The sequence below is a fragment of the Cetorhinus maximus genome, chromosome 18 (assembly GCF_964194155.1).
Source record: "Cetorhinus maximus chromosome 18, sCetMax3.hap1.1, whole genome shotgun sequence".
Lineage (NCBI taxonomy): Eukaryota > Metazoa > Chordata > Chondrichthyes > Lamniformes > Cetorhinidae > Cetorhinus > Cetorhinus maximus.
In genome coordinates this window covers 64,693,793-64,713,238 of record NC_135896.1, presented here as the reverse complement: position 1 = coordinate 64,713,238, position 19,446 = coordinate 64,693,793, and the positions used below count along the sequence as shown (strand labels likewise).

The 19,446-nt window shown below is 42.4% G+C and overlaps 1 protein-coding gene across 1 annotated transcript in view; it reads right to left on the bottom strand.

Annotated features, from left to right (window-relative positions):
* baz1a (bromodomain adjacent to zinc finger domain, 1A) overlaps nt 1-19,446 on the bottom strand; it is a 104,854-nt gene that overhangs the window by 39,860 nt on the left and 45,548 nt on the right. The window contains exons 13-16 of the mRNA XM_078562816.1: nt 19,113-19,208; nt 18,791-19,015; nt 18,223-18,388; nt 17,058-17,165 (exon numbers count right to left, since the gene is read on the bottom strand). Coding sequence (XP_078418942.1) covers nt 17,058-17,165; nt 18,223-18,388; nt 18,791-19,015; nt 19,113-19,208 — 595 coding nt within the window. The remainder of the gene's footprint in view (nt 1-17,057; nt 17,166-18,222; nt 18,389-18,790; nt 19,016-19,112; nt 19,209-19,446) is intronic.

Genomic DNA, 19,446 nt, shown 5'->3' with positions numbered 1-19,446 from the left:
TCCTTCAATGTTGCTGGGTCAAAATCCTGGAACTCATTCCCTGACAGGTCTATGGACGTGCCTACACCAGAGACTGCAGCAGTTCAAGGCTGCAGCTCGCCACCACATTCTCAAGGGCAATATTAGAGGTGGGCATTAAATGCTGGCCTAGCCAGTGACACCCACATCCTACGACTGAATAAAAGAAAATTAGTATACAGTATTCGCTGCTCACGATGCACCCTCCTCTACAGCATCACAGTTCAGTCTTCAAGAGTGACCCTAAGCTTCCAGTTGCCTGTCATTTCAATTCTCCATGTTGCTTCTACTCTGACCTTTTTGTCCTGCTTCAGTATTCCTGTATTCGTAAAAGGGGCTACTTACATTTAAGAAAGAAACACAAGTATTAGGGAAATAAAGTTAAGTCAAGGCCAGGTAAAATAAAGTTGCATAAGTAAACCAAAGTGAAATAAAGGGAATGCAAGGGAGGTAAATTAAAGCCATGGCAAGACAGCTCGGTCGTGGGGAATGCATGTCTTGCAGTATGTGGGAAGTTATGGACATGACCAGTGTCCTTGACGATCATGTGTGCAGGAAGTGTCACCAGCTGAAGAACCTTATGTCTGGGTTTCAGAGCTCCAGAGTAGCTGGAGTCACGACGGCACATCCGTGAGGCTGAGCTCTTTGGGGATAGCATGTTCAGAGAGGTAGTCACACTGCAACTTAGGAGCCTGGAGGCAGAAAGGGGATGGGTGACCGCGAGGCAGTCCAAGAAAATTAGGCAGGTAGTGCAGGAGTACCCAGGGTCCCGCTCACCACTTTTCGTTTTTTTTTGATACCAGTGAAGGCGTTGGTTCCTTGGAAGAGTGCAGTCAGTGCCAAGTTTGTAGCACCACAGGCAACTCTGCTGTACAGGAGGAGAGAAAGAAGAGGGGAAGAATAGTAGTAATAGGGGATTCGTTAGTTAGGGGAACAGACAGGTGTTTCTGTGGCCATAGATGTGACTCCAGGATGGTATGTTGCCTCCCTGGTGCCTGGGTCAAGGATGTCACGGAGCAGCTGCAGGACATTCTTCTGGGGGAGGGTGATCAGCCAGAGGTCGTGGTCCACATCGGTACCAATGACTTAAGCAGGAAAGGGGATGAGGTCCTGAAAGGCAACTTTAGGGAACTAGCAAAGAGATTGAAATGCAGGACCTTTAAAGCAGTAATCTCCGGATACTCCCAGTCCCACGTGCAAGGGAAATAGGAGAATTGAGAGTGAATAAACATGTGGCTGGAAAGCTGGTGTAGGAGGGAGGGCATCAGATTTCTGAGGCAATGGAACTGCTTCTGGGGAAGGTGGGACCTGTACAAGCTGGACAGTCTACACCTGAACAGGACTGGGACAAATATCCTTGCAGGGAAATTTGCTAGTGCCGTTGAGGGTTTATGCTAGAGATTGGCAGGCGGATGGAACCAGAGGGCAAATTCAGAGCAGGGAAGGGGAGATGGAAAAGTAGTGAGTGACTCTGAAAGACAGAAGCAACACAGGTTAAAAAGTGTATAGCACAGGAATTTGGCAGTGTTAAAAGGTGCATATGTAAATGCAAGGAGCATAGTAAAATAAAGTTGATGAGCTGAGGGCACAGATAGACACATGGCAGCGTGCTATCATCGCTATAATGGAAACTTGGCTTAAGGAGGGACAAAAGTGGCAGCTCCGCATCCCATGCTATAGAGTTTTCAGGCAGGATAAGGAGAGGAATAAAAAAGGTGGGGGTGTGGCATTATTGGTTAAAGAAACAATTACAGCTATGAGGAAGGATGATATACAAAATGAAGCATCAAATGAGGCCACATAGATCGAACTCAAATAAAAAAAGTGGTAGACACATTGCTAGGAGTGTACTATAGACCCCCAAATAGCGGGAGTCTGAAGACCAAATATGTGGACAGATTTCTGAGTACAAAAACAATAGGGGAGTAATCTTTAGAGATTTCATCATATTTAGGGACTACACTAATATCAATTGATAAAAGTAGGGAAAATCCCAAGATATTCTATAAGTATATCAATGGGAAGAGAATAACCAGGGAAAGAGTAGGGCCCATTAGGGACCAAGGGGGCAATCTATGGGTGGAGCCAGAGGACATCGCTAGAGTGTTGAACGATATACTTCACATCCGTCTTCACCCAAGAGAATGAGGATGGAGGTATCAAACTCGGCGAGAGAGACTGCGGGGTTCTTAAGCAAATTGATATATGGAGTGACAAGGTATTGGAGGTGTTGGCAGGCTTAAAAGTGGACAATTCTCCAGGTCCGGATGATTTATGTCGCAGGCTGCTGAAGGAGGCAAGGGAGGAGCTCACAGGGGCTCTGACCCAAATTTTTAATTCCTCTCTGGCCACGGGGGAGGTGCAAGAGGACTGGAAAACAGCTAATGTGGTTTGGCTATTTAAGAAAGCCAGGGAACTACAGGCCAGTGAGTCTCACGTCAGTGATAGGGAAACTATTGGAGAAAATTCTTAAGGAGAGAATCTTTCTCCACTTGGAGAGGCAAGGTTTGATCAGGGATAGTCAGCATGGCTTTGTCAGAGGGAGGTCATGCCTAACAAATTTGATTGAATTTTTTGAGGAGGTGTCCAGCTGGGTAGATGAGGGTAGTGCGTGCAGTTGATGTAGTTTATATGGATTTCAGCAAAGCCTTTGACAATGTCCCACATCAGAGACTTATAAAGAAGGCAAAGGCACATGGGATACAGGGTAATTTGATAAGGTGGATTCAAAATTGGCTTAGTTGTAGGAGATAGAGGGTGATGACAGAAGGATGCTTTAGTGACTGGAAGCCAGTGTCCAGTGGCGTACCACAGGGATCTGTGCTGGGTCCCCTATTATTTGTCACTTATATAAACGACATAGATGACTATGTAGAGGGTAGGATTAGTAAGTTTGCGGATGACACAAAGATTGGCCGGGTGGTTAACAGTGAGGTTGAGTGTCTTGGGCTACAGGAAGATATAGACGGGATGGTCAAATGGGCAGATAAGCGGCAGATGGAATTTAACCCTGAAAAGTGTGAGGTGATACAATTTGGAAGGAGTAATTTGACAAGGAAGTATTCAATGAACGGCAGGACACTAGGAAGTTCTGAGGAACAAAGGGACCTTGGCGTGTGTGCCCATAGATCTCTGAAGGTGGAGGGGCATGTTAGTGGAGTGGTGAAAAAGGCATATGGGACACTTGCCTTTATCAATCGAGGCATAGATTACAAAAGTAGGGATGTCATGTTGGAGCTGTATAGAACCTTGGTGAGGCCACAGCTGGAGTACTGTATGCAGTTCTGGTCGCCACATTATAGGAAGGATGTGATTGCACTGGAGGGGTGCAGAGGAGATGCTCCAGGATGTTGCCTGGGATGAAACATTTAAGTTATGAAGAGAGGTTGGATAGACTTGGTTTGTTTTCGTTGGAGCAGAGAAGACTGAGGGGCGACCTGATCGAGGTGTACAAGATTATGAGGGGCATGAACAGGGTGGATAGGGAGCAGCTGTTCCCCTTAGCTGAAGGGTCAGTCACTAGGGGACATAAGTTTAAGGTGAGGGGCAGGGGGTTTCGGGGGGATGGGAGGAAAAACCTTTTCATCCAGAGGGTGGTGATGGTCTGGAATGCGCTGCCTGGGAGGGTGGTGGAGACGGGTTGCCTCACATCCTTTAAAAAGTACCTGGATGAGCACTTGGCATGTCATAACATTCAAGGCTATGGGCCAAGTGCTGATAAATGGAATTAGGTAGGTAGGTCAGGTGTTTCTCACATGTCGGCGCAGACTCGATGGGCCGAAGGGCCTCTTCTGCACTCTGATTCTGGGATAGAGGCAGTGTGAAGAGCACAGAGGGCGCAAAGTTCTTGAACTGTATTCAAGAGACATTTTTAGCCAGCATGTAACAAGTCCAACGAGGGGGAGTGAATTAGAAAATTAAGCTGGGTAAGTGGAAGTAGCAGCAGTGGGGGACCATTTTGGAGAGTGACCATAATATAGTTAGATTTAGCATCATTGTGGAAAAGGACAAAAATAGAACGGGAGTAAAAGTTCTAAATTGAGGAAGACAGATTTTACAAAGCTGAGAGGTGAGTTGGCGAGAGTGGACTGGATACAGCTATCAGAAGGAAAAACGATTTCAAATCAGTGGGAGGCATTCAAAAGTGAGATTCTACGGGCACAGTGTAGACATGTCCCCACAAAGAAAAAGGGTGGTACTGCCAAATCTAGAGCCCCCTGGTTATCCAGAAGCATACAGGCCAAGATAAAGCAGAAAAAGAAAGCTTGAGAGAGTCATAAAATACTTCATACTGTAGAAAGCCGAGAGGAGTATAGAAAGTACAGAGGAAGTAAAAATGGGAATTAGGAAAGCAAAGAGGGTACGAAAAAATACTGGCAGGTAAAATCAAAGAAAATTCTAATATGTTTTTATCAATACATTAAGAATTTAGAGCAAGAGAATAACTAAGGAAAAGGTAGGACCTATCAGAGATGTACCTGGTAACTTGTGGGTTGATGCAGATGATGTGGGCAGGGTTCTCAATGAGTACTTTGTCTCTGTCTTCACTAAGGAGAGGGGTGATGCAGGCATTCCAGTTAAAGAGGATGAGTGTGAAATATTAGATGCAATAAGCATAGTGGGGGAAGAGTTCTGGAGGGATTGGCATCCGTGAAGGTGGATAAATTCACCAGGGACAGATGGATTATATCCTAAGCTATTGAACGAAGCCAGCGAGGAAATAGCAGGTGCTCTGAGGGTCATTTTCCAATCCTCACTAGATAGAGGTAAGATCCCAGAGGACTGGAGGTCTGCAAACATTGTACGATTATTTAAAAAGGGTGCGAGGGACAGGGCAGAAAATTATAGTACGGTCAGTCTGATTTCGGTGATGGGCAAATTATTGGAAACAACTTTGAGACATAGGATAAACTGTTACTTAAAAAGGCATGGATTGATCAGGGATAGACAGCATGTTTTTGATAGGGGGAGATCGTGTCTTACTAACATTAAAGAATTTTTTTGAAGTAACAAGGAGGATTGATGAGGGTAGTGCAGTGGATGTTGTCTACTTGGATTTTAGTGAGACATTTGACAAGGTCCGACATGGCAGACTGGTAAGGAAAGTGAGATCTCATGGGTTACAGGGGAAAGTGGCAGATTGGATCCAAAATCTCAGTGACAGGGAATAAAGGGTAATGATCGATGGATGTTTTTGCAAATGAAAAACGGTTTTCAGTGGTGTTCCACAGGGCTCAGTGTTGGGACCCTTGCTGTTTGTTGTTTATGTTAATGATTTAGACTTCGATGTGGGAGGTATGATTGGGAAATTTGCAGATGACAAAAATTGGCCGTATGGTTGATTGTGAAGAGGATATCTGTCGACTCCAGAATGATATTGATTGTTTGGTTTAGTGGGCAGAAAAGTAGCAAATAGAATTCAATCCAGAACAGTATGAGATAACGCATTTGGGGAGGGAAAACAAGGCAAGGGAATACTCGATAAACGGGAAGATACAGAGAGGGGTTGAGGAAATGAGAGACCTTGGAGTGCAGGTCCACAGGTCTTTGAAGGTGGCAGGACAGGTGGACAACACGGTCAAGAAAGCATATGGAATGCTGTTCTTTATTGGGTTAGGTATTGAATACAAAAGCAGGGATGTAATGATGGAACTGTAAAAAATACACTGGTTAGGCCAGCTGGAATTTTGTGTACAGTTCTGGTCACATTACAGGAAGGGCATAATTGCTCTGGAGAGATTACAGAGAAAATTTACAAGAATGCTGCCAGGGCTTGAAAATTGCAGCTATCAGGAGAGATTGAATAGGCTAGGGTTGTTTTCGTTAGAACAGAGGAGGCTAAGGGATGACCTAATTGAGGTGTACAAAATTATGAGGAGCCTAGAATAGAGAGGAAAGACTTGTTTCGCCTAGCTGAGGGGTCAATTACCGGGGGCATAGATTTAAGGTGATTGGTAGAAGGATTAGAGGGGCCATGAGGAAAAGAATTTTTCACCCAAAGGGTGGTCAGCGCCTGGAATTCACTGCCGAAATTGGTGGTCGAGTCCGAAGTGCTCAACTCAACCTGGTGATGCACCTGAAGTGCTGTAACCTGCAAGGGTATGGACCAGGTGCTGGAAAGTGGGATTAAAATGAGCGCCTAGTGTCCTTTTTCTCTTTTTGGTTGGTGCAGACACGATAGGCTGAATGGCCTCTTTCTGCACCACAACTTTCCTGTAGTTCTCTGGACCATTTCCCCCATTTTGTTGTGTTTTTTGTTGCTTATTTTAACCACCTCATTTCTCTTTCATCTCCTTTACTTTGAACTACAGTCCCACCATTCACATCTCTCAACGCATCTTCTGTTACTGTGCAACTCCCTTTGGCCTTACACTATGAAGCCTTCGGACATTCATTTTTTCCCTGTCTTCCACCCTATCAAAGATCTTCCCTTTTGTATTTCTTTCCACCCTCACTCCCCTTCACTTGTTCAAGGCCTATTACATTTCTAATTTTTTCAAGTTTTATTTTTTTTAATAAATCTGGAATTGAAAGCTAGTCCCAGTAATCATGACCCACCTGTTTCACTGATGTTCGCAAGGGAAAGGAATCTGCCATCTTTCCCCAATCTGGCCTACATTTGACTCCAGAGCAACTGCCCTCTGCAAGCCATTCAGTGCAAAGGCAACAAATGCTGGCCTTGCCAGTGATGCCCACATCCCATAAAAGAATCAAGAAAAAAAAACTGAAACATGCTCAGTCTCGCTCTCCACAGATGCTGTCAGACCTGCTGAGTACTTCTAGCATTCTTTCTATTTATATCATTTCTAATTATATCATTTCTAATTACTTAACTGATGCCATCATTCATAACAGAGCTATCCTACATTATTGTCCTTTCTGCCGAACCTATCAAAATATCAAGTACCCCTGAATATTCAATTCCTAGGCCTGGTCATCACCTTGCAACCATATCTTATTAATGCTATCATAACAATTCACTTCTGTTTGTCAAGCATTACAATTATGGCAAGTCATTCCACCTCAGGAAAGGGTGGAAGGTACATAGTGGAGTCCAATCTTGATCTCATTCAGTGTTCCCCTAAGTGTACTTACAACAATCAGAAGATCGTAATCAAGAGCTCAAGTGATTTCTTCTCCCTAACCATTATCCAAGCTGAGATCAGTGGCTAGAGATTGAGCCAGACATCTTAATCAAGACCTTCATGCAAAAATCCTGTTCTATGCTAGTTTTTGGCATGGTGGTGGATAAAAGGAGCAAGCTGCCTAACATTGCGGATAATTAGCTTTTTTAAAAAACAGAACATGCTGACACATTCACTGCAACAATAGTTCAGTGCTTGAATGTTATAGTTCAAGGCAAATTATTCGTCACTCAAAAATAAGACTGAAGAAAAATAACAATTATGTGCCTTAAATCTAATGGGAACATGAGCAGAGAGACTAGCTGCAAACAAACAGAATGAATATTTCAAACTAGAGATTGAGAGTAATTAGACCAAGGAGGGTAGTCAAACGATGTAAATGAGATAACTAGTGGTTTTTGGTACTTGAGGGGCGAGTAAATATTAAGCAAAAAATATGTTCAGATAAATAAAAGAGACAAGGTTAAAATAAATGCATAGACCTTTATGCATATGAGTTAATGATAAAAGCCAGCATGGATTTGTTAAATTCAAATTGTGTTTGACTATCTTAGCTGAATTTTTTCATGAAGTAGCAGAGGGGATTGATTGGGGCGTTCTAAGAACAAAAAGAGTAGACCACATCTGCTGCCCCAACTCCACTGAGCCCTGTTCCCCATCACAGATTCACAGTGCAGAAGAGGCCCTTCGAGTCTGCACCGACACGTGAGAAACACCTGACCTACCTACCTAATCCCATTTACCAGCACTTGACCCATAGCCTTGAATGTTATGACGTGCCAAGTGCTCATCCAGGTACTTTTTAAAAGGATGTGAGGCAACCCGTCTCCACCACCCTCCCAGGCAGCGCATTCCAGACAGTCACCACCCTCTGGGTAAAAAAGGTTTTCCTCACATCCCCCCTAAACCTCCTGCCCCTCACCTTAAACTTATGTCCCCTTGTGACTGGCCCTTCAACTAAGGGGAACAGCTGCTCCCTATCCACCCCATCCATGCCCCTCATAATCTTGTACACCTCGATCAGGTCGTCCCTCAGTCTTCTCTGCTCCAACGAAAACAAACCAAGTCTATCCAACCTCTCTTCATAACTTAAATGTTTCATCCCAGGCAAGACCCTGGTGAATCTCCTCTGCATCCCCTCCAGTGCAATCACATTCTTCCTATATAAAAGCAAAAAACTGCTGATGCTGGAAATCCAAAACAAAAATAAAAATACAAAAATAAAAAACTCAGGTCTGACAGCATCTGCGGAGAGGAACACAGATAACGTTTCGAGTCCGTATGACTCTTCAACAGAACTAAGGAAAAATAGAAGGAAAGGAGAAATATAAGCTGGCTTAAGGTGGTGGGGTGGGGGGGAGACGACAAGTAGAGCTGGATAGAGGGCCAGTGATAGGTGGAGATAGCCAAAAGATGTCATAGACAGAAGGACAAAGGTGTTGAAGGTGGTGATACTATCTAATAGGTGACATTAAGGGTAGAAAGCAGGACGAGCAAGGTACAGATAGCCCTAGTGGGGTTGGGGTGGTGGTGGGGGGAAGGGATCGAAATAGGCTAAGAGGTAGAGATAAAACAATGCATGGAAATACATTTAAAAATAATGGAAATAGGTGGGAAAAGAAAAATCTATATAAACTTTGGAAAAAAGGGGGATCAAAAAGGGGGTGGGGATGGAGGAGAGAGTTCATGAACTACACACACTACTCCAGCTGTGGCCTCACCAAGGTTCTATACAACTCCAACATGACCTCCCTACTTTTGTAATCTATGCCTCGATTGATAAACAAGTGTCCCATATGCCTTTTTCACCACCCCACTAACATGCCCCTCCACCTTCTGAGATCTTTGGACACACATGCCAAGGTCCCTTTGTTCCTCAGAACTTCCTAATGCCATGCCATTCATTGAATACTTCCTTGTCAAATTACTACTTCCAAATTGTATCACCTCACACTTTTCAGGGTTAAATTCCATCTGCCACTTATCTGCCCATTTGACCATCCCGTCTATATCTTCCTGTAGCCCAAGACACTCAACCTCACTGTTAACCACCCGGCCAATCTTTGTGTCATCCGCAAACTTACTAATCCTACCCCCCACATAGTCATCTATGTTATTTATATAAGTGACAAATAATAGGGGACCCAGCAGATCCCTGTGGTGTGCCACTGGACACTGGTTTCCAGTCACTAAAGCATCCTTCTGTCATCACCCTCTGTCTCCTACAACTAAGCCAATTTTGAATCCACCTTATCAAATTACTCTGTATCCCATGTGCCTTTGCCTTCTTTATAAGTCTCTGATGTGGGACTTTGTCAAAGGCTTTGTTGAAATCTATATAAACTACATCAACTGCACTACCTTCATCTAAACACTTGGTCACCTCCTCAAAAAATTCAATCAAATTTGTTAGGTATTCAATCAAATTTGTTAGGCATATCCCATATCCCTTGATTTCCTGACACACCAAAAGCCTGTCTATCTCAGCTTTAAATATATTCAATGATGAAGCATTCACAACCTACTGGGCTAGAGAATTTAAAAAAATCATAAGCCTCTGAGTGAAGAAGTTTTTCTCATCTCAGTCCTAGATGATCATCCCCTTATACTGGGACTGTGCCCCCGAGTTCTAGATAACATCTTGGTGCCTACCTGCCAAGCAGCTTCCGAATCTTGTATGTTTCAATGAGATCACCACTCATTCTTTTAAACTCCAGAGAACAGACACCCAATTTACTCAGCCTCTCATCATAAGACGACATCCTCAACCCAGGAATCTCATGACCCTTGGCTGTTCCACCTCCAGTGCAAGTACATCCTACCTTAAATATAGAGTGCACACAGCACTCCAGGTGTGGTCTCACCAAAGCCTGGTACAAGTACAGCTGTAGCAAGATGGTTTTATTCTTGTGCTCCAATCTCCTTGCAACGAAGGTCAACATGTCACTTGCCTCCCTAATTGCTTGTTGTACCTGCATGCTTACTTTGTGTTCCTTGTACAAGTACATCCAAATCTCTCTGAACAATATTTAAGGTTTCATTCTACGAGAAACCGGGTGGTTCACTTGACAGTGAAGAAGAAATTTGATGGGAGTCAATAAGAAGGTTCCAGTGGCAGAGGATGGAGATTTAAAACAATTGGCAAAAGAACCAGACATTTTATACTGCAAATTATGATGATGCAGAATGAAAGTGGTGGAAGCACATTCAATGACAAATTTCAAATAGAATTGGATAAAATATGAAGTGGAAAAAATTGCAGGACCAGGTGGAAAGAGTGAGGGAATGGAATCAGCATAGACATAATGGGCATCTTCTTTACTGTGTCATTCTATGATCTGAATGCTAGAAGCATTCACTGAATTTTTACAACACAACAGGCCATTTGGTCCAATGTACCTGCACTAACAGCTATCCACTTGGTTCCATTTCCCTGCTGTACATTGGAGACGCTGTTCCGCAGATTAAATAAAGGCCACATCTGCCCACGCGGACAAGCAAAAATCTTACCTGGCCAACATTCGTTCCTCAAGTTCCAAAAACCACTAGTTATCTCAATTACCATTTACAAGACCCTCCTGGGTGCAAGTTGGATGCCATGTTTGCCTATACATGTTTACAAGTGGTTACACTTCAAAAAAATAACTCAATGATTGAAACACGATGAGATCTAAGGATGTGAAATTGGGATCTGAATATTCAAGTGTCCATGACATTTCAGAAGGACAAGAGCTAGGAAAAGGTGGAGGGGTACCTCTGTTAATTAAAGATGACTTGAGTACAATATAGATAGGAATGACCTTAATTTGTAAGGTCTCTACCCAAACTGTACATCTTGATAAGAATTAGTAAAGGTAGGAATTCACTTGATTGAGCTGTTTATAGGGCCCCTAACAGTAACCACAGAGTAATACAGAGTATCCAGGAAGAAATAATAGGGGCTTGTGACAAAGGTGCAGTGATAATCATGGGCAATTTTATTTGAGTTCTTGAACTTGTTTGTCCCTTCTGACAGGACTTTTAACAGGAGTGATGTATGGATGAGGATGTGCACTCAGGGCAGGGCTCACCAACTGATTATTTTAATGCATTGGTCTAGTTTTTAAATTCATATTTAATTAAAGTTAGATCTGTGATAGAGTAATTTTCTGTTATTATTCATTTGTTTCTTTTAAAACAGACAAGTAATGTACCCAAAACTAATTTCCATCTGGATAATAATAAAGTGCATTGAATTAATCATAGTGAATTGATTTGAGTTACATGCACTATTTTTCCAATCTGATGGGACCTTTTCAGAATCTTCAGCAACCATTTCTTTTAAGACCCTAGGATGAAGTCTATCAAGGTCTTGGGACTGTCAGCTTTTAGTTCTACTATCAGTACCCTTTCCCCAGTGATTGTAATTGTTTTAAGTTCCTTCCTCCCTTTCACTTGTTGGTGCATAATTATTTCTCGGATAATATTTGCATCCTCTACAGTGAAAACAGATGTAGAATATCTGTTCAATTCATCCACCTTTTCCTTTTACTTTATTTTACATATTGATTGGACAAATTAGATTGGCAAAGGTAGCATGGAAGATGAGTTCATGATGTGTTTCAGGACAGTTTCCGAGAGCAACATCTTCTAGGGCCAGAGAGCAGACTACTCTAGATCTGGTAAAGTTCACTAAGGCAGGATTAATTAATGACCTCATGGTAAAGGAGCCCCTAAGCAGTGATCATAATATAATTGAACATCACATTCAGTTTAAGGGAGACAAGAGCGGGTCTAAGACAATAAGTGTTTTAAACTTAAATAAGGGCAATTATGAGGGTATGAAGATAAAGCTGGCTAAAGTGAACTGGGAAATTAGATTAAGGGATAAGTCAGTAAAGATGCAGTGGCAGACATACAAGGAGGTATTTCATAACACTGAGCAAAAATACAATCCACTGAGAAAGGAAGACTGCAGGGGAAGAGCAAACTAAAGAAGTTAAAGACAGTATCAAAATGAAAGAAAAGCATACAATTCCACAAAGATTAATGGCAAGTCATAGCATAAAAAAAACCAGCAAAGAATGACTGAAAGAGAAATAAGGAGGGAGAAGTTAGAGTACAAGGGAAAGCTGGGTAGAAATATAAAAACTGATGGCGAGTTTCTACAGGTATTTAAAAAGAAAAAGACTAACTAAAGGGAGTGTGGGCCCTCGAAAGAGTGAGTCTGGCGAATTAATAGTGGGAAATAAGGAAATGGTGGATAAATCAACCAGGTATTTGCATCTGTCTTCACTGTAGAGGATACAAATAACATCCCAGAAATAATTGCAAATCAAGAGCTGAAAGGGCGGAGGAAATTAAAAGAATTGCAATCATCAGGGAAAGGGTACTGAGAACATTATTAGAACTAAAAGCTGACAAGTCCCCAGGACCTGATGGACTTCATCCAAGGGGCTTAAAAGAAGTGGCTGCTGAGATAGTCAATGTATTGGTTACGATTTTACAAAGTTCTTTAGATTCTGGAAAGGTCGCATCAGATTGGAAAATCGTGCATGTAACTCAAATCAATTCACTGTTATTAATTCAATGCACTTTATTATTATCCAGATAGAAATTAGTTAGTTTTGGGTACATTGCTTGTTTGTTAAAAAAAAAATGAATAAAAGAAAATTACCTGATCACAAAGATCTAACTTTAATGAAATATGCATTAAAAACTACTCCAGTGCATTACAATAACTAATCGCCGAGTCCTGCTGAGTACCTTCTTTAAAAATTATTTTATGGGATGCGGGCATCGCTGGCTAGGCCAGCATTTATTGCCCATCCTTAATTACCCTCAGTGGTGAGCTGCCTTCTTGAACCACTGCAGTTCATGTGATGCAGGTATACCCACAGTGCTGTTTGGGAACGAGTTCCAGGATTTTGATCTCGTGACAATGAATTAACAATAATATATTTCCAAGTCAGGATGGTGAGTGGCTTAGGGGGGAACTTCCAGCTGGTGGCGTTTCCATGTGTCTGCTGCCCTTGTCCTTCTAGGTGGTAGCAGTCGTGAGTTTGGAAGGTACTGTCGAAGGAGCCTTGGTAAATTCCTGCAGTGCATCTTGTAGATGTTGCACACAGCTGCCACTGTGCAACAGTGGAGGGGGGAATGGATGTTGGAGGTGGTGGATGGGGTGCCAATCAAGTGGGCTGCTTTGTCCTGGATGGTGTCAAGCTTCGAGTGTTGCTGGAGCTTCATTCATCCAGACAAGTGGACAGCATTCCATCACACTGCTGTCTTGTGCCTTGTAGATGGAGGGGAGACTTAGGGAGCCAAGAGGAGAGTTACTCGCAGGATTCCCAGCCTCTGAGCTGCTCCTGTAGCCACGATAATTATATGGCTGGTTCAGTCCGGTTTCTGGTCAATGGTAACAACCCAGGATGTTGACGGTGGAGATTCAAAAATGGTAATGCCATTGAATGTCACAGGGAAATGGTTGGATTCTCTCTTGTTGGAGATTTTCATTGCCTGGCACTTGTGTGGTGCGAATATTATTTGTCACTTGTCAGCCCAAGCCTGAATGTTGTCCAGGTCATGCTGCAGGAGGGCATGCACTGCTTCAGTATCTGAGGAGTTGTAAATGGTGCTGAATATTATGCAATCATCAGCAAACATCCCTACTTCTAACCTTATACTGGAGGGAAGGTAATTGATGAAACAGCTGAAGCTGATTAGGCCCAGGACATGACCCTGAGGAACTCTTGCAGTGATGCCCTGGGACTGAGGCAATGGACCTCCAACAATCATAGCCCCCTTTCCTTTGTACTAGGTATGACTCCAATCAGTGGGGAGTTTTCCCCCTGATTCCCAGTGATTTATTTTGCTGATGTAAGGGCAGTCACTCACCTCAACATTTTTGCTCATGTTTGGACCAAGATTGTAATTTGGCCAGGAACTGAGTGGCCCTGGAGGAGCCAAAATGAAGTGTCAATGAGCAGATTATTGCTAAGTGCCACCTGATAGCACTATCGACGACCCCTTCTATTACTTTGCTGATGATCAAGACAAGACTGCTGGGGCAGTAATTGGCTGGGTTGGGTTTGTCTGTTTTTTGTGGACAGGACATACCAAGGCCACTTTCCACAATGCCGCGTAGATGCCAGTGTTGTAGCTGTACTGGAACAGATTGGCTAAGGGCGCAGCAAGCTCCGGAGCACAAGTCTTCACTAGTATTGCTGGAATATTGTCAGGGCCCATATTGCAGTATTCAGTGCCTTGAGGCATTTCTTGATATTACAGAGTAAATCTAATTGGCTGAAGACTGGCATCTGTGATGCTGGGGACCTCAGGAAGCCAAGATAGATCATCCACTTGACATTTCTGGCTGAAGATTTCGTAAATGATTTAGCCTTGTCCTTTGTACTGATGTGCTCGGCTCCCTCATCATTGAGGATGGGGATATTTGTGGAGCCCCCTCCTCCTCCAGTTAATTGTTTAACTGTCCACCATCATTCACGACCGAATATCAGAACTGCAAAGTTTAGATCTGATCTGTTGTTTGTAGGATCACTTAGCTATATCACATGCTGTTTTTGCTGTTTGGCATGCGAGTAGTCCCATGTTGTAGTTTCACCAGGTTGACACCTCATTTTTAGGTATGTCTGGTGCTGCTCCTGACATGCCCTCCTGCACTCTTCATTGAACCAGGTTGATCCCCTGGCTTGATGGTAATGGTAGAGTGGGGGATATACCGGGCTACGAGTTTAGATTGTAGTTGTAAACAATTCTGCTGCTGCTGATGGCCCACAGCGCCTCATGGATGTCCAGTCTTGAGTTCCTAGATCTGTTCGAAGTCTATCCCATTTGGCATGGTGGTCATGCCACACAACATGATGGAGGGTATCCTAAATGTGAAGACAAGACTTAATCTCCACAAGGACTGCATGGTGTTCACTTCTACCAATACTGTCATGGACAGATGTATCTGCAACAGGTAGAATGGTAGGGTGAGGTCAAGTAGGTTTTTCCCCTCTTGTTGGTTCCCTCACCACTTGCCGCAGATTCAGTCTAGCAGCTACGCCCTTTAGGACTCTGCCAGCTCCGTCATAGTGGTACTACTGGGCCACTCTTGGTGATGGACATTGAAGTTCCCCAACCAGAGTACATATTGCATCCTTGCCACCCTCAGTGCTTCTTACAAGTGTATTCAACATGGAGGAGTACTGATTCATCAGCTGATGGATGGGATGGGCAGGTGGTTGGTAATCAGCAGGAGGTTTCCTTGCTCATGTTTGATCTAATACCCTGAGACTTCATGGGGTCCAGAATCTATGCTGAGAACTCTCAGGGCAACTTCCTCCTGACTGTATACCACTGTGCCAAGAGGTGGGATGATGATGATGGCGATGGGCTTCTAGGTTACTAGTCCACTGACATGACCACTACACCACCACCTCTCCCTGTATTTCTGAAAAGCTGAAGGCTTGAAAAAAAGTTGATTATCTAAAATGAACATATGCATAAGAAACATGCACATTAAATAGGCAATCCCAGAGATAGGCGGACAATTGGAAAGATCGGCAAGTTGCCAAGGCACTTTGAAAAAGGTGCCAGAAAGGCTCAGTCAATGCAAATAACTAAATAGACACATTCTTCCAGGTTCATAATGGGAAATGAATAGCAAGACGGAAAACTAGAATTCTAAAAGGAAAATAATGGTAGCAAAACACACATTGTGGGGCTAATACCAAAGCAAAATACCACTGATGCTGGAAATATGAAATAGAAATGAAAAATGCTGGAACTACTCAGCAGGTCAAGCAGCATCTGTGGAGGAAACAGAGTTCATGTTTCAGGTTGATGGCCTTACATCTTTTCAATGGGAACTAATGGCATTCTGATGAAAGATCAATCTGAAACATTAACTCTGTTTCTCTCCACAAATGCTGCCTGACCTAAGCATTGCCAGCACTTTTGTTTTTGCTACACATTGTGGGACCTTGCAACTAGCCATGTACAAAATGTTAAACAAGCAAATGCAGCAATTAAATGCACTTCAAAATAATTAGTTCTTCTTACATTGATTGCATGGGGATATTTGAGATGTGATGAGGCGAGATACAAGACAGACAATTCCACTTTCTTTTTTGAAAGGAGGTAGTTGGGAGGGTTGAAGGAGAGGGGCTTTCATTTCATTGAAATATACAAAATATTAAATAGATTAAATAGATAAATTTAAAAGGAAGAATTAAAATGCACGAGGGCAAAATATTTTAAACATTCGGCAACATTCTGTTACCCAAGGAAAAATGAACGACTACTTGTCTGGCTGATCCTAAAACTTAAAAGTGCTCAAGGTCAAAATATCCATCCTCACTTCCCCAACCTTCGTGTTTGCCTCTAGTCTTCGTCTTATTGTCCAAGATGCCTCTGCTCCTTTAAAGATGAACTGCTTGCCCCCTGCTCCCTCAATGATGGGAATTCATTTAGCCACTATCCTTCTTTGCACAAATCTCCATCTACTCTTTACTGTACCATCCCTCTCCATTTTAAAAAGGGCACCTCCCTAATGCTGTTTTCCATCTTGCTAATCTTTTTTCCCCCTCCCAAAAATGAAGCACATTGAGATGGCTTCCTGCAGCAAAAAGGACTCCATATGTACACTCCACATGGTTAGTATGATAATGGACAAATCGCCCAACTAGAGTAGTCTATCTACAGGCTTTTGAAATTGCAATTCTAGTTTAAAACAGAACATTCATGTTGCTTCATCAAAAATTAAGAATGGAGCACAACATAGCTCTGTACCTGGATTGTAATTCTTTAGAAATTTTGCCTGGAATGGAGGTTTCCAATATGCACCTTCTCCTACTCACACCAGATGCGCGTAATATTTCTTCAATGTGCCAGTATTAATTAAAAACTTACATTGCATTTCTTTTTGAGTTTCTCTGTTCCTCTTCTTTTATCTGGTCATGTCTATCCCTGATTTTCTGTTCTTGCTCTTTCAGTCGCTCTTCTCTTTTCTTACGATATCTGTAATGTAAAGTATAATATCACCAAGGCTACATGCAAGAACACAGTATAAGTAGGAAATTTAGAAATCTCTTGGCAAAGTGGATGCAGATAAGCTATCTTTTCTACAATGAAGAGAAAAGAGACATTTTTTCCTGTTTTTCAATGGGGAGAGAACACAGGTTTCAAGCTGGATTTAAACAAAAAAATATATACACGTGGCAAGGGCACCAACAAGGCAGCAAGGAGGAAATCCTGACAGCAGTGGTCTGAACCACTGTGAAACCAGTCTCCACTGTGTGGATTTTCAAAAATGAATGCAAAATTTGATACTGGAAGCCAATTATAGAAATGCCTGACTTGTTCAATTTTAGTCAAACTTTATCAAATCAATTTATAACCAACCATTTATGAATTTCTGAATCTTTGGTAGAAGTGTCATTAATAGCTTATTTAAAAAATACATTATACGTACAAGGCAGGGTCCATGTGAGGGGAGGCAGTTAAGAAAACAAGATCACTGGAGATAATTTGGTGGAATGAAACAATTTTCTATGAAGATGCTATTTAGAATTATGTCTGCGTCAGTGGACAAACATCTACACAGGTTCAAAATTGCAACTGTGCAGTGGATGCAGCAAATGACAGCATTGACTTATACATCGTGCCTCAGAGAAAAGGGTGTCGGGGGGGGGGGGTGCTCCAGTCCAGTTGCAGACATCCAATTTAAGCCAGAGTGCTGCTCTGGAGATGCAGTCTGCTTGTTCGGGTGCCATTGTTTAAAAGAAGTGATTTCTTTGCATTCTGGCTAACATTGCTCCTGCAACCAACACTGAGAACATTTCATTCGTTGGGACTTTGCCATTTGCACAAAGACCGTCATCTTGCCAACATAAGAGGGACAATGGAACAAAGGTCATTATTTTGCTCCAAGCTGATTTGGGAACAGCCTGAGGCCATGGAAGTCACTATGTATACATCATGCACAATAGATGCACATAATAACTTATTCACCGATTGCAACAACATATCCAGTCTGTAACAATTTGCACTAGGTGTTATTGCATTTAGCCCATACCTCGCCGCAGCCTCTTCTCTCCCTCTACGGTGTTGTTCAGCTTTCAGTTCCCTAAATTCCTGCCTTGCCTGCTTTAGAATCTCCACATTATCTTCAATGAAATCCCTTGTGGAAACCAGAGTCAGTAGTTGTCCACACAAAGCGTGCAGTATCTTCAGCTTCTCCGCTGACAAGAGAACAGGAAAGTAATTATAACATGCCACTTCAATATGCAAGTTCATTCTGAAGTTTTGTGCTTACTGATCGAGTCAACTAACAGAATTTAATCCTCACTTCCTGATGACATAACCAATCACGTGTACTAACATGGAAAAGAAACTCCAGGTCCCTAGTCTTACACACTCCAGTTTCTTTGAAAACTTTACACAGGCAGCAACTTTTGATCTAGTATGAATAAGACATGGTTTTACTTTAAAAATTCTCAATTATGCAATAATTGAACAATCTATCCACTGAGGAACAGAATCAGAAATTAAAATCAAATTTTTGCAAGAGCAACAAATATGGGATTTCAATAAAGAAAAACAATTGAGCTTTAAACTTGATCTTAGTCCAATGTCTTCATTACCTGATGTCAAGTCGTACACTGGAGTATTTGTTAATTTTTTCAACAGTCCTGGGTTGCTCAGCCTGAATTCGACACAAGCATTATCTGTGGCATCAAATCCACCTTGTTGCTGGTATCGATACTTGGCATTTGCTGGTGTCACATCTGCCCCTGCTGCTAGGATGTGAAGCCGGAGGATTTCAGACAGCGTACAGCTATCAAGATCCAAATCGTGCAATGTGCAGCCTTCAATCAAGCGGGAAAACATTTTGGTTATCAATAGCCTGTTAAACTACAAGTTTTCCCATTACAAATGCAAACTGGAATGAAAAATAAAAATCACCTTGGTAGAGCTGGGGCCATGCAGCTGCGAAAGCTGCAACTGCAGAGACTGCACTTTTAGTAGAATCTAGATCTTCATCCAAAGCATCTGTTAAATCTGTAAACAAGATTCTCGTGTTTAAATGTGCCAGAGACTCATTGATTATTGTTTCCGTGCATAATCGAAGGCAGGTTCAAGAACAACTTCTGAGCAATGTTAGGAACGAGAGATAGCTTAAGTTATATTTGTATTTGTGGGTGTTCAGAATGAGTTTTAGCTTAAGTTTAAATTCAATTGTGCTTCTTTATGTATGTGTTAAGAAGGGGGAGGAAACTTGAGTTTTTAGTTTCACTTA